This window comes from Camelus ferus, chromosome 3, assembly GCF_009834535.1.
Source record: "Camelus ferus isolate YT-003-E chromosome 3, BCGSAC_Cfer_1.0, whole genome shotgun sequence".
Taxonomy (NCBI): domain Eukaryota; kingdom Metazoa; phylum Chordata; class Mammalia; order Artiodactyla; family Camelidae; genus Camelus; species Camelus ferus.
Genome location: NC_045698.1, coordinates 77,960,462 through 77,974,601, shown reverse-complemented (window position 1 = coordinate 77,974,601; position 14,140 = coordinate 77,960,462). Strand labels below are relative to the sequence as shown.

The following is a 14,140-nucleotide window of genomic DNA, read 5'->3' as shown; positions in this document are numbered from 1 at the left end:
TACCATAATTTAAATGACCCAAGTGATTCTTTAACATTGTGGAGATTAATTAAATTTTCTTATACAGGAAAAATATTAGTTATATATAACCACTCTCCATAATATACATTTATAATTTTGTTTTATAAATTGATTTTTCGAAAATCCAATCGATACAAGTTGAAATACCCCCTCTTTGCCTTCATCCACAAAAATAGCCTTTTGAGGTTAAGTAAATTTCCACCTGTAATGGCATTCTCAAAAGTTCGGGAGTCTGAAATTCCAACATATTCTGGAATCGAAGTCTACTGAACAGCCGAAAACAAATTCCAGGTCTGCATCGTCCTGCCCTTAAAAAAGTAAAATACAAAATTAAGGCTCAAAAAGGCTCAAACAAGGAATAAAGAATATAATCAGGAAACTGTAAAAGCAATGTGATTTAGGAGACAGAACAATGAACCAGTATCAAAACATCTGAGTTTGAATCCCTACTCTGATACTGACCCCCTAACCTTTGAAAAGGTACTTCACATGGCTGGGACTCAATTATCTCATTTATAAAATGAGACTGAATGACATATACCTGACATACTTCTAAGACAATGGTAAAATTTTTTAAAATATATATACAAATAAAAGCTAGTAAAAAACAAAATGAATAAATATATGGTAATTTAAATTTAATCAGTTTTACTGAGCTGATACTAAGCACTATTTCAGACCCAGTGATTAGAGCTGTGCCATTTATGCATTACACAACTCTAAGGGAGTGTCAACTACCCTATCATCACAGAGACTTGTTTAATCTTCTGAGAAACAGCAGAAATACATCATGAGGAAGAGCAGTTACTTTTAATTTCACTCAAAGTCCGTACAGCAGCTAATGCAAGGATAATATGCTAAGTGATAGAGACGCAGAAATATCCCTATCCTCACAAAGCTCACAATCCAGAGAGACAAATGTAACACAAGTTTGATACAAGTCAGAAAATCTGACATTATTATACCATTCCTTCCTTCATCAAATATCTCCCTCACTATACACGTATCAGCCTTCTCACTATCCAGGCTCCTCTAAGAGATTTCTATCCTTCCCCAATCCTTAAATGTTGATGTCCCTCTGCCCTACTTATTCTACCCTCTCTTCCAAGTGATATTAATAACCCTCCTAACTTCAAATTCTATCCACGTAGGTCTCCTTATCCTAATTCTAGATCTATACTTTACAAGCCTCTTAGGTCCACTTGGCTTTTTCACAGTCAATTCAAACTCAACACAACCTCAAATTAATTCTCCCCAACATAACGACTCCTCATATTTTCCCTGACAATGGCACCACCATCCACAAAATCTTCTTAGACAGAAGCCTGTATGACATCCGTCACTCCACTCTATTCCTTAGCCCCCAGCCCCTGGACAAACAATCACCAATATTACTCTCCTTAATAGCTCTTGAATTAATTATTTACAGGCATACCTCAGACATACTTCAGGTTCAGTTCCAGATCATTATAATAAAGTGAACAATGCAATAAAGCAAGTCACAAGAATGTTTTGGTTTCCTAGTACATATAAAAGTTATGCTTATGTTATACTGTAGTCCATTTAGTGTGCAATAGTATCATGTCTAAATAAACAATGTACATACCTTGATTTAAAAATATTTTGTGCCTTTTTTTGGACTTCACATATAAGTGACATCATTTATGTCTGCACTTAGTATGATAATCTCTAGGTCCAACCATGTTGCTGAAAATGGTATTACTTCATTCTTTTTTATGACTGAGTAGTATTCCATTGTGTATATATACCACAACTTCTTTATCCAATCATCAAGTATACTTCAATAAAGAAAAATACTTATTGCTAAAAAAATGCCAGCCATCCTCTGAGCCTTCAGCACATCACATTCTCTTTGCTGGCAGAAGGTCTTGTCTCAATGTTGATAGCTGCTGACTAATCAAAGTGGTTGCTGTTGAAGGCTGTGGCAATTTCTTAAAATAATACAACCATTAAGTTTACCACATCAGTGGATTCTTGCTTTCACAAATGATTTCTCTGAAGCATGCAATGCTGTATGACAGCATGTGACCCATAGAATTTCTTTCAAAATTGGAGTCAATCCTCCTAAACCCTGCTGCTGCTTTATCGACTAAGTTTAGGTAATGTACTACTTTGTTATCATTTCAACAATCTTCACAGTACCTTCACCAGAATTAGATTTTATCTCAAGAAACTAGTTTCTTTGCCAACTGATAAGAAGCAGCTCCTCCTCCATTAAAGTTTTATCATGAGATTACAGCAAATGAGTCACATCTTCAGACTCTACTTCTAGTTCTCCTGCTATTTCCACCACATCTGCAGTTACTTCCTCCCCTCAAAGTTCTCCATGAAGGTTGGAATCAACTTCTTCCAAACTCCTGTTAATGTTGGTATTTTGACCTCTTCCCATGAATCACAAATGTTCCTAATGGCATCTAGAGTGGTGAATCCTTTCTAGAAAATTTCCGATTTACTTTGCCCAGATCCATCACAGGAATCACTATCTAGAGCACATACAGCCTTACAGAATGTACATCTTAAGGATTAAGACTTGAAAGCTGAAGTTACTCCTTGATCTGTGGGCTGAAGAATGGGTGTTGTTAGCAGGCATGAAAACAACATTAATCTCGTACATTCCCATCAGAGCTTTTGGTGACTTAGGAGCATTGTCAATGAGCAGTAATATTTTGAAAGGAAACAATTTTTCTGAGCAGCAGGTCTCAACAACAAGCTTAAAATAGTCAGTAAACTACATTGTAAAGAGATGCGCTGTCATCCTGGCTTTGTTGTTTCATTTATAACGCACAGGCAGAGTAGATTTAACGTAATTCATAAGGGTGCCAGGACTTTCAAAATGGTCACTGAGCACTGACTTCAACTGCAAGTCACCTCCTGCATTAGCCTCTAACAAGAGAGTCAGCTTGTTCTTTAAAGTGCTGAATTCAGGCATTGATTTTTCCTCTGTAGCCCTGAAAGTCTTAAATGACATCTTCTTCCAAGAGAAGGCTGTTCTCCAAGGCAAATCTGTTTAGTGTAGCCACCTTCATTAATGATCTTAGCTAGATCTTCTGGATAACATGCCTCATCTTCTACATCAGCACTTGCTTCTCCACCTCTACTTTTATGTTACGAAGACAGCTTCTTTCCTTAAACCTCTGCTAGCTTCAAAGTTTTCTTCTGCAGCTTCCTCACCTCTGTCAGCCTTCTAGAATTGTAAAGAGTTAGGACCTTGCTTTGGACTAGGCTTTGGCATAAGGGAATCTTGTGGCTGGTTTGATCTATCCAGATCACTAAAACTTTCTCCATATCAGCAGTAAGACTGCTTCAATTTTTTATCATTCATGTGTTCAATGGAGTAGAATTTTCATTTCCTTCAAGAACTTTTCCTTTGCATTTACAACTTGGCTAACTGGCACTAAGAGGCCTAGCTTTCAGCTTATCTCTTCTTTCAACATGCCCTCCTCACTAAGCTTAATCATTTCTAGCTTTTGATTTAAAGTAAGAGAAGTGCAACTCTTCCTTCCACTTGAACACTAAGAGGCAATCATAGGGTTGTTAACTGGTCTTTCAATATTGCTGCGTCTCATGGAACATGGAGGCCCAAGGAGGACAGAGATGGGGAATGGCTGATCAGTGGAGCAGTCAAAACACACACAACATTTATGGATCTTTTGTCTCCTTACATGGGCACAGTTTGTGGTACCCCAAAACAATTACAATAACAACATCAAAGGCCACTGATCAGAGATTACCATAACAAATAAAATAATAATAGTGATAATAGTAATAGTAATAATAATAATAGTAGTTTGAAATATTGTACGAATTACCAAAATGTGACATAGAGACAAAAAATGGGCAAATGCTTTGGAAAAAATTGCACTGATAGCTTTGTTCAACATGGGGTCCACAGGACTGCCACAAATCTTCAACTTGTAAAAAACTCAGTATCTACAAAGTGCAATAAGGGGAACCACTTCTCTTTATTTCTACCACTACTATTTTAAAACTGGTTACTCTCATCTCTCCCTTATTGTAAATGATAGTATCAATGAAAGAGACTCCTACTGGGGTCCTCCTACCATCATTTTTGTCTCGACCAATTCAGTGCTCAAAGATCTAAAAGAATACTATAATCATGCTACCCCCTGGTTTTTTAAGAAGAAAAAAAGAAAGATAAAACACAAAATGGTCCTTAAGGACCAGTCTTCAACTTACATCTTTATATTCATTTTTTTTTATTATTCTCATCTAAACTCCAACTAAACAACTTTCTTTGTCACTCTTGCCTTTCTTTAGGCCATTGTGAATGTTTCCCCTCTACCATTAGAAATGCTTTCCCACAATACCTATTTATTCCTATTTGTCTCAGATTCTATCTTAACTCCTCTAGAAGTATTATCCAGTTATAGTGCACATCACACAGTATTAAAATTGTTTAACTTATTGGACTCCAAGAAGGACTGCAACATTCTCCCCATGTCAAACGTCACCCATCAGACTATAGTCTATTCATCATTGCAGCCCTAACACTTGCACAGTGAAGGCTGCCAAAAAATATCTGTTAAAGAAGATGATAATGAAAATTCCTACAATTTCTGACTTTTATCTCTGATAATATACTGTTAACATGGTGTAAGTCCAGCTACACTTGTCATAGGAGGACAACTGACATAATAATAAGAACAAAACCCTTAAGGACATTCTATGATATTACAAAGTACAGAAATAAATGTATTCACTGTCTTCAGTATGAGGCATTCTTTTAAAGTCAGTATTTGATGCTTTTTTGTTAGTTTAAATGCAAGAAAAATAAGTCAAATAATTATTGAAAAATATACTTTTAAATCTTGCCTTTTTAAAACTGAAGAAGTAATGCAATCATGTACTAAATAACCAAACTACAAAAAAAAATTAAGTCTCCTTCCTCCAGAGCCCCACAAATCCTCCTCCCTCAGAGTCAACAGCCATTGTTTTTTAATGTTCCTCTCAGACTTGACAATGTATTTGCCTAAATATATATACAAACATATACATATATTTTTAGCACAAACAAAATACTAGACACATGTTTTACATGTTACTTTTTTCAATTAATATATATCCTGAAAACTCATTCCACCTAAAACACATACATATACTTCCTTTAAACAGTTACTTAGTATGACACTGTGTGGCAATAACATAATTTGCTTAACCACTTCACTGTTGATGGACACCACTGTGTTCCCAGACTTTTCACTATTACAAACAATGCTGCAAAAAACATTCTTAAATATACATCTTTGTACACATATGCAAGTAAATTCAGTATTAATTAAGAGAAGTGGAATCCTTCGCCAAAGGGGAGATCTCAATAAACAGTTTCAAACCATCCTCTGAAGAAGTCACACCAATTTACACTCTCACCATCAGCAAACTATGAAAGCCTACTGGCCCATGCCTTTGCCAGCTCTGTGTACTATTAAACATTTTCAGTGATGCCAATGTGATAAGCAAAAAATAGTACCTCATTAACTCACATTTCTTAAGATATATATGAGATAACACAGCTACATGAGATTAATGTAGTGGTCATTAATTGATTTTACAGTTTTTTTGTATAGTACAGAAACTAGTCCTACGTCTTATACTGATTTTATTTATATTTTTTAAGTTTCTTATATCTTCTGAATATAGATTATACTAGGCAAAAATTTTTACTTTTAACATAACCTGAATTCGACTTTTAAAGTAAGTATTAAAATGGTTTGTTTGGCAAAAATAATATAAAAATTAAGACTAACATGAAAATTTTAATATTTTATAGAAAGTAGAATATATACATTAAGTATGTAATACCTATGAAAATTTTACAGGCAACTGAATGAATGTCCATTAAATATACATTACCTGCCTTTCCGTTGGATGGCACTAGCTTTGGAAATCCACACCATTTTTAACATTGTAACAAAATTCAGTGCATCAAAGGATTTCTGTAATATATAAAAGGTATTTAAGAAGAAATAGCAGAAAATATTATGAATATATTTTAACATGCCAAGTTTAATTCAAAGCCCCTTTTGATTAATTAGAACAGGGTACTGATTTAAAAAAAAATCAAGATGGATACAAATATTCTAAGGAAAAAGGATAAAAACTAAACTCAGAAGAGCTATAAAACTTCCTCATTCTGTGCCTTGCTGGGATATGTGCTTCTCTCTGCTACACTTGGATAATGGCAGTCAGTTCTCATAAAGCATCAAGACTGAAGAGAACTGATTTATTCTCTTGAGGTCATTTTCTAACAGATTTACAACACTGTGAGAAATAGTAGTGACCAGGGACAGACACTTTATGAAACACTTTCCCGGGAGCTGATCTGGAAGAGTAACAAAAATCACTAAACTAATCATATTCCCAAGTGAAGAACTTTTAACCTCTTCTGTTTTACCACCTGCTGAACTACTAATGCAGTTAGCAGATCCAGAATATTACAAGAGAGAAAGTAAAAAAGAATAATTACTACCCCATACTTCCTCAAAGAAATATTTTAAAAGAATTCATTGCTAACAAGAATATATACATCAATCATTCAGTGACTTTCTATTTTCCCTTTCATGAAATAACTATACAGAGCAAATAAAAATGTGTTCTAATAATAGTTTATTCATGGGCTTTTTAGGAAAGATGCTGCTTATTTTGTTTTTAATAAAATGTTATATTTATCAATTCTGTATGTAAAATAACTTTTGACACTACCAAAGTTTACTTGATAAATAAAACCAAAAGGTAATTAATTTTTTCACACTAAAAATGATCATTTATACCCTCTAGAAGAGACATAATTTGCTTTCCCAACATGGATAGTATTTCTCTCCTTGAAAAATCAATTACCTCTATCATTTTCAATTCTTTCAGTGAAAGGGTCGACCAAAATTAAGGGTACTACTGAGAACTGCTGAGCATTCTAATACTAAAAGGAACTAAATGCTGCCTTTTATTTATATCAGCGGTTGGCAGTAAATATTTTGGCTTCTGCAGAGGGGCTCTATTGCAACTACTCAAATCTGCTATTGCAAGATGAAGGCAGACACAGACAACAGTTCAGAGTGGACATGACAGTGTTCCAGTAAGATTTATTTTTACAAACGTAGGTGATGAGCCCCATTTGGCTGCTAGCCATTATTTGTTGAATCCTGGTTTTATGTTTGTTTTCTATTAGCATGGTTCTCTTGAACTAAGTATCTTTTGAATACCTACTATATGGGGAGCACTGGAGATAAAACAATGAGCAAAAGGGACACAGTCCACAACCACAAGTGGAAGGGAAATACACAAAATACGCAATCAAATTCCCACACCGTGTGACAAAAATTTCACTGTGATTAGCCAAACCCTTTATTTTCTTCCTCCTCTTTAGTGAGCAGAAGCTAAACTTTTTGTTTCACTTGTTAAAATAACAAGACAGATGCTATATACTGAATTGTTTAAAGTAGAACATTCACTTTAGTGAAACCAACATTTACTATGTTAAATTCATCTAGAATCAGAAATTTTCCAATTAAAATGAATTCTGCTTATAAAAGCATTTACTGTTATGGAACTTGAGCTTCCTCATTTAAGTAAAAATACAACTTATCCATACATACCTCTTTTACCTTACCAGAATCAATAACAAAGACAACGTCATTGACTGTGATGCTGGTTTCAGCAATATTGGTGGAAAGGATCTGCAACAGGATATTATGGCTTAGTTAAAATGAAAGCAAAACCAATAACTAATAAAATGTAAAAAAGAAGATTTTATAAAACTTACTATTTTTCGAACACCTGCAGGTGGGTTTTTTAATACCTTCTTTTGATCAGATGTTTGCATATTTGAGTGAAGCATAAAGACTTGATATCTGTTGATAATTAAAAGAGAGAATATACTGTGGTACCTATCTGTTATTTAAAGCAGCAAATATAAAGCTTTAGCTTTTACCTATGTGTATTGTCAGCAAACCGCTTGTCATCAAACAGGATGCGATCCCTCAGACCAACAATTTCATCATATCCAGGTAGAAAAATTAATATTGCACCTTGAAGAAGAATGATTTCTTGTAAAATTAAATCTCACTGTAAAACCAGAATCAATCAAAAAAACTACCTATAATGACCTATATCATGTGTTTTCAAGTACTGATAAATTCTAATACTTACGACACTTAAGAGATTATTTGTGCATTATAATCATTAGAATTATATAAAAATCTGTACACACACAAAATATTAATTTTTAAATCAAAGACTATATTCCTGTTCCAGTTCTTTTAGACAATACTTACTTACCAGCATCACAACTATGGCAGATATTGTATAGAAGATGCATGATCAAATCCAAGTCTACTTTTTCATCATCAAAACTATGATGATAAGCTTTCAGGAGCTCTCTGTCTTCTGCACTGAGGTCACTTCCATTTGTCTGAACCAGAGAGCTTTCATCTAGATTACCAAATTCCAATGAAGCACTAGGAAAAAAAAAAATAGACCAAGTCAAATTTCAATAAAAAGAGTAACCTGTAAAGGGCAATGATTCTCATTACATCCACCTTCAAATTTTCAACATACTCTAAGGAGGGCAACTGATACTTAATGCTCTAGCTGTAATGAAATTCATATTTTGGTTTCAAATATATTATTCAAAGTAAAATTTAGCCATAAGTGCTTTTAAAAAAACTCAGTCTGAAGACATTTCTCCAAAGAAAATATCAAATAGACAATAAGCACATGAAAATATGTTAAACATCATTAGTTATCAGAGAAATGAAATTCAAAACCACAATACCACTTCACATCCTCTAGTATGACTATAATCAAAAAGACAGATAATAATAAGCGTGAGAGAGGATGTGGAGAAACTGGAACTCTAATACATCGCTGGTGGGAATGTAAAACGGTGCGACTACTTTGGAAAACAATGTGGCAGTTCCTTCAAATGTTAAACACATATGCCTTAGCAATTAGACACCTAGATATATAGAAAAGGGAAATAAAAATATACGTCCACGTAAAAATCTGTACACAAATGTTTATATTAGTATTAATTCATCACAGCCTAAAAGTCGAAACAATCCAAATGTCCATCAATCGATGAATGGATATACAAACTGTGGCCTATCCACAGAATGGAATATTAATGAGTCATAAAAGGATGCTACAACACGGATAAAACTTGAAAACATTATGCTAAATGAAAGAGAACAATTACAGAAGACCACATATTGTATGATTCCATTTATATGAAATATTCGGAACAGACAAATCTATAGAAACAGTAAGTGTACATTAGGGGTTGCCTAGGGCTGGGAGAGTTGGGGGAAATGAGAAAATGACTTCTAATGAGCAAAGATTTCTTTTTGGGGTGATGAAAATGTTCTCAAAATTGACTGTGGTGATGACTGCATAATTCTATGAACATACTAACAACCACTGGATTGTACACTTAAGTGGATGAATAATATGGTATGTGAATTTTATCTCAGCAAAACTTAACACAAATTTCTGGTCATCATTTATATTTTCTTAATATGATGTTTCTTTTTTTTAACTTTTTTTTATTGAGTTATAGTCATTTTACAATGTTGTGAGGATGTTTCTAATTGTTCACTAGTATAAAACAAAATTCTGAAGGATAGTTTACATTAAAAAAAAAACAAAACTCTACAGGTACTAGCTTAACTTGACTTTTCATTTGGTTACTCTATACTGAAAGCAGGTAGGTAATGCTATTTCCCAAAAGCCAGAATCAGTAAAAATGACTGAAATAAACCTCATGTTTCTTCATCCTGTATGTAAAAATATAAACTACTGCCATCACTAGCAATTACCAATATGACTTCTAGAAAGTTCAGTGCAGCCCAATCTCTCTTAAAGAGCTCAGCAGAAAAATAACGTAAGACTGTTTTCAACTGGGAAAATATTAAACTTATGCAACTTCATAATTGCAGTATTTAAACTTTTAAGATCCAATTTAAAACATTCCAAGTATTTTGCTTTCTCACTTTCACCAGGTAAATGAAGGGGTATTAAGTTCATTGTTTAAAGCTATAAATTTTAGATATCAACTATCAATAATCCAGTAAGTATAATAAATACAATTTAAATATCTGAAATGTATAATTGATAACATCATGATTTCTGGAATAAAAAGAAAGCCAAGTTAGCTGGGATAATTAAAATATTATCCAGATAACTGCTTTACATGGTAACCTATAGTCTTCTAGTAAGTGATACCTAACACCATAAAAATGTCTGGAACATTCAAAGTGTTAGCACTAAAAGGATTTTAAGCTCTGGGTGCTATTATTGTGATGACAACAAAACTCACTATACCAGACTAGCATTTGGATCTGTCAAGACCTTTAAGACTCTACATTATCATTTAATGAAATTAAAATGACAAAACTAACTTCATACTTCAAACATTTACTTCATTTAATATCTGAGACTACATTATAGATTTAAATACAAAAAAAGTCAAATAAAACATTTCATATGTTCTTGAATAATAATATATTTTAACATTATTTTTAATACTCCTATAGGTTGAAAATAGAAGCTAACAATGTATTATAAAATACATTTTATTTATATTTTTTAAAATATCTTCTTTTAGCTACCTAATCTAAAATCTATATAATCTATCTAAATATCTAATCTAAATTTATCTAAAATCTCTAAAAGAAGAATTACTTTTATAGGTTTTTCAAAGTATTGCCCTTCTGATTCTTTTTTTTTAAATCAAAGTAATACATACACCTAGTATTAACAAACAAATGGTTTTATAAAAGTTGTAACAACAAAAACCTCTCTCTGTTCCTAGTCATGCTGCCTAGGACCTTTTTCAATTCTTTCAGCCATTTCTTTTGGTATTTACTGCCTTATTTCTAAATAACATTCATTTTCTGCTATTTTTTGATTTAACAATTTAGTAATTACCTATGAATCTCCAATTAATGAAAAATAAGTTCACCACCTCCACCCCCATATGCTTTCTACCCACACAAATCTATACAATTTTCATTAAACCTGCATTCAGCCTTTACTTTGCTATAATACATAAACATTATTTACCTCTGACCTAAGTAATGAACTATGATTACAATTCCTTTCTTCTGTAACTTTTTGGTTTTCCTTGAGTAATTACTAATTTTTATTTGCTTAGTTTTCTGTGTACTTAGCACTAATTCTTCTCAATTTGTGAAAGATTCATAAAATCTTTTTAATATGATCAAAACTATCAGGTAATCTTTCTTTCGGATGGGCCTTGTTTGTGGAGCCCTCCATCTTTCTTCTGTTTCTATGAGACTAGGCCTACTGGGCAGCTGTCACAGCAAAGCCCTCTGTACAAACATACTAAGCATTTCTTTCACCTATCTCCTGTGCTGGAACTACTATGTTTTTCTTTTTTACTTTGCTTCCTCATTTTTATGGAGCACATTCTCTAATAGCTTCCCCATAAGAATACATAGGAATAAATTTCCTATCATTTTTCTATAATTTTCTATCTCTTGTCTTTTTTCCTGCCTTGTGAGTAGTTTTTTTCAACTTTATCTTGCAACCCTTCTGAATTCCTTTTCTGCTGTGGCATTTTAAATTTTCAATAGCTCTTTCTTATTTATTCCTTCTTTCAAAATATTCACCGAACATCTACAATATCCAGGCACTGTCCCTGAACAAAGAAGACAAGGAGCTTACTAAATTCTAGTGGAGAGAAAAGACAGACAATAAACCAATAAATATAGTAAATAAGTAAAATACACAGTTCATCAGAGAATGGTAGGTCCTATGGACAAAAGAAAAAGTAGAACAGTTTAAAGAGGATCAACAGTGCAGGAAGGTGGATTGTAAAAATAGGTAAATTTGGGTAGTCCTCATGAAGATAAAATTTGAACAAAGATTTGTGTTCCTTTTTTTAGCACACTGTTTTTGTTTCATGAATAGTTTCCATTACTGTTTTTGAAGTTTTGCTCTGGTTACTGGTGCTCAGTTTCATCCAACTTCAAAAGGGTGGGGGGGTTGTCGTGCTACTGTTTGTGTGACGTTTGGGTGCTTTTTCTCCTCAAATGCCTGATGATCAATCCTTGGTAATTCATTTATTCTCGAAGAGTGAAGCATAAAAACCTCCATGTGCACAAGTGTGAATTGCTGAGTTATCCGGTTTCAAGATGGTTATTCCATTGAAGGAATACCAAACCTCTTATAATTCTAAATCTTTTCTCTAGGCTTGGTCTATTTTTCCAGGAAGGAATTCTCAAGTTTTCTGCCAAAGAATATATGCTTCAAACAGGAAAAGGTGACAGGGACAGTAGGGGAAGGAAGAAGACGGATGGTATCTCAACTTTCAGTCTTTACTAGTAGACTTTCACTTAAACCCCTTTTCTGTTTGATATCTCACTCCTACTCTCCCACTGTACTTGGTAACCCAAAGTCCAAAGCCTAGATGGTTTAATTTTTTAATATACTTCCCACTTCCTGCCAAGGTGGGAACAACTGAGGGCAGGGGAGAAGGGAATCTGAAATTCTAAACATTCCTCATACAGAATTTCAACAAATTCAGTTATTTTTTTAGCTCTTTCTTTCATTGCTTCATTCAAAAGTTGTTGAATTAGCCTCTAAGAAGTTCCAAAGCTAAAATGAGTTTGTTTCTCATTGGCATTTCCCTCTTTAGTCACTCAGGTTTCAGCTTTCTTAGCTCTGCTAAGTCAAACATCAGTGATCCCTTAGCCATCTATCATCTAAAAATGTACTAACATCTTCCATCAGTTGCTGTATCTTCTCCCACTCTCTTGACTTTGTTAGTTTACACACGTTATACTCCTTCCTTATCATTTCAGTAAGGTTTCAGGAAAATGCATGTTTAATTGGAAATCTCCCTTCTGCTTTTTCAAGATAAAATAAAAAATAAGAAATATTATAATATAGTGGATCTTATTAGCAATCTACAAAATAACTGAACAAAAAACTCCTTAGAATTACCAAAAAAAAAAAAAAAAAAAAAGAGAGAGAGAGAGATCTGGATAAGAGACTATAAACAGCCTTCGTTTGTCACACACTATGACATATATGGCTAAGCTTTTTAAAAAAGAGTTAGGATTAACTAAAGATAGTATTAAGTTTTACCTGTAAGATTCTAGAAGATCCACAATTTCAGTCTGTCCAAAGTGTTTAGCCCAATCTAAAGCCATCCTGCCAAAATTCAAAGATATTAAATTAAGAAAGAGAAATAATATTCTCAAAGTTATAAAAATTAGTCACTCAAAATTACTCATTCATCCATTAAAGTAGAGATGTACAAGCAATTATTACAATAGCTTTTAACAGAAAGACAAAAGAAATCAAAAAAGGTATGTGGAGCTATACAAAGATATACAAAGAATGGATGTAGTTTAAAATTACCAGCCATTTGATGCTTTACTATGGACATTGGCTCCCATACTAATTAATTGTTCTACTTGACTTGAAAAACCTCGTCCTGCAGCAACCATCAGAGCTGTTGCACTGGTTTCACTATGTCTGTAATCAACTAAAAGAAGGAAAAGATATACAAATATTAAATTTCCAAATTATTTACAGTCATTTTAATCTTCTTTAATGTTAGGAGAATTAACTTGGAACCTTCTCCTTTACTTAAGTACATGATAACAGCATTATATAACACTTAACTCAGATCGTCCAAGGAGATCTGATACTGATGTGCCCTTAGTATAAAAAAGGATGAAATAGGTACTATCAGTTGGAAAGTAGAAGGAAAGTAGGAGTAGGAAAGAAAACCTCACCAAGATATTAAAACAGAAAAAGAAATCTACCAACTTGTAGAATCCTTAAATAATCTTCTTAAATCTAGATATCACCTTGACCAAATGACAAGATTTAATTAAAGAATTAAAAAGTTAATTTTCATCAGTATCTGGTCATGAATATTTAAAAGCACAAACTCAAAGTTTAAAATGATTTTTTGATGTTCTTTTGTTTTGCTTTTACTCTCCATTCCAGGTTCTTATTGTGTAAGATGTTTAATGGGACTAACAGTGGCCGAAAGCTTACTTTCCATAAAACTCCTCCATGAGAAAAAAAATTAAACTTCTACTGAATT

At 33.2% G+C, this 14,140-nt stretch overlaps 1 protein-coding gene across 3 annotated transcripts in view; it reads right to left on the bottom strand.

Annotated features, from left to right (window-relative positions):
- YTHDC2 (YTH domain containing 2) overlaps positions 1-14,140 on the bottom strand; it is a 62,242-nt gene that overhangs the window by 21,343 nt on the left and 26,759 nt on the right. For all 3 annotated transcript variants that reach the window (XM_032476512.1, XM_032476513.1, XM_032476514.1), the window contains 8 exons: positions 13,444-13,570; positions 13,168-13,233; positions 8,335-8,513; positions 7,988-8,084; positions 7,820-7,907; positions 7,653-7,733; positions 5,914-5,996; positions 224-329 (listed from right to left, as the gene is read on the bottom strand). In XM_032476512.1, coding sequence (XP_032332403.1) covers positions 224-329; positions 5,914-5,996; positions 7,653-7,733; positions 7,820-7,907; positions 7,988-8,084; positions 8,335-8,513; positions 13,168-13,233; positions 13,444-13,570 — 827 coding nt within the window. The remainder of the gene's footprint in view (positions 1-223; positions 330-5,913; positions 5,997-7,652; positions 7,734-7,819; positions 7,908-7,987; positions 8,085-8,334; positions 8,514-13,167; positions 13,234-13,443; positions 13,571-14,140) is intronic.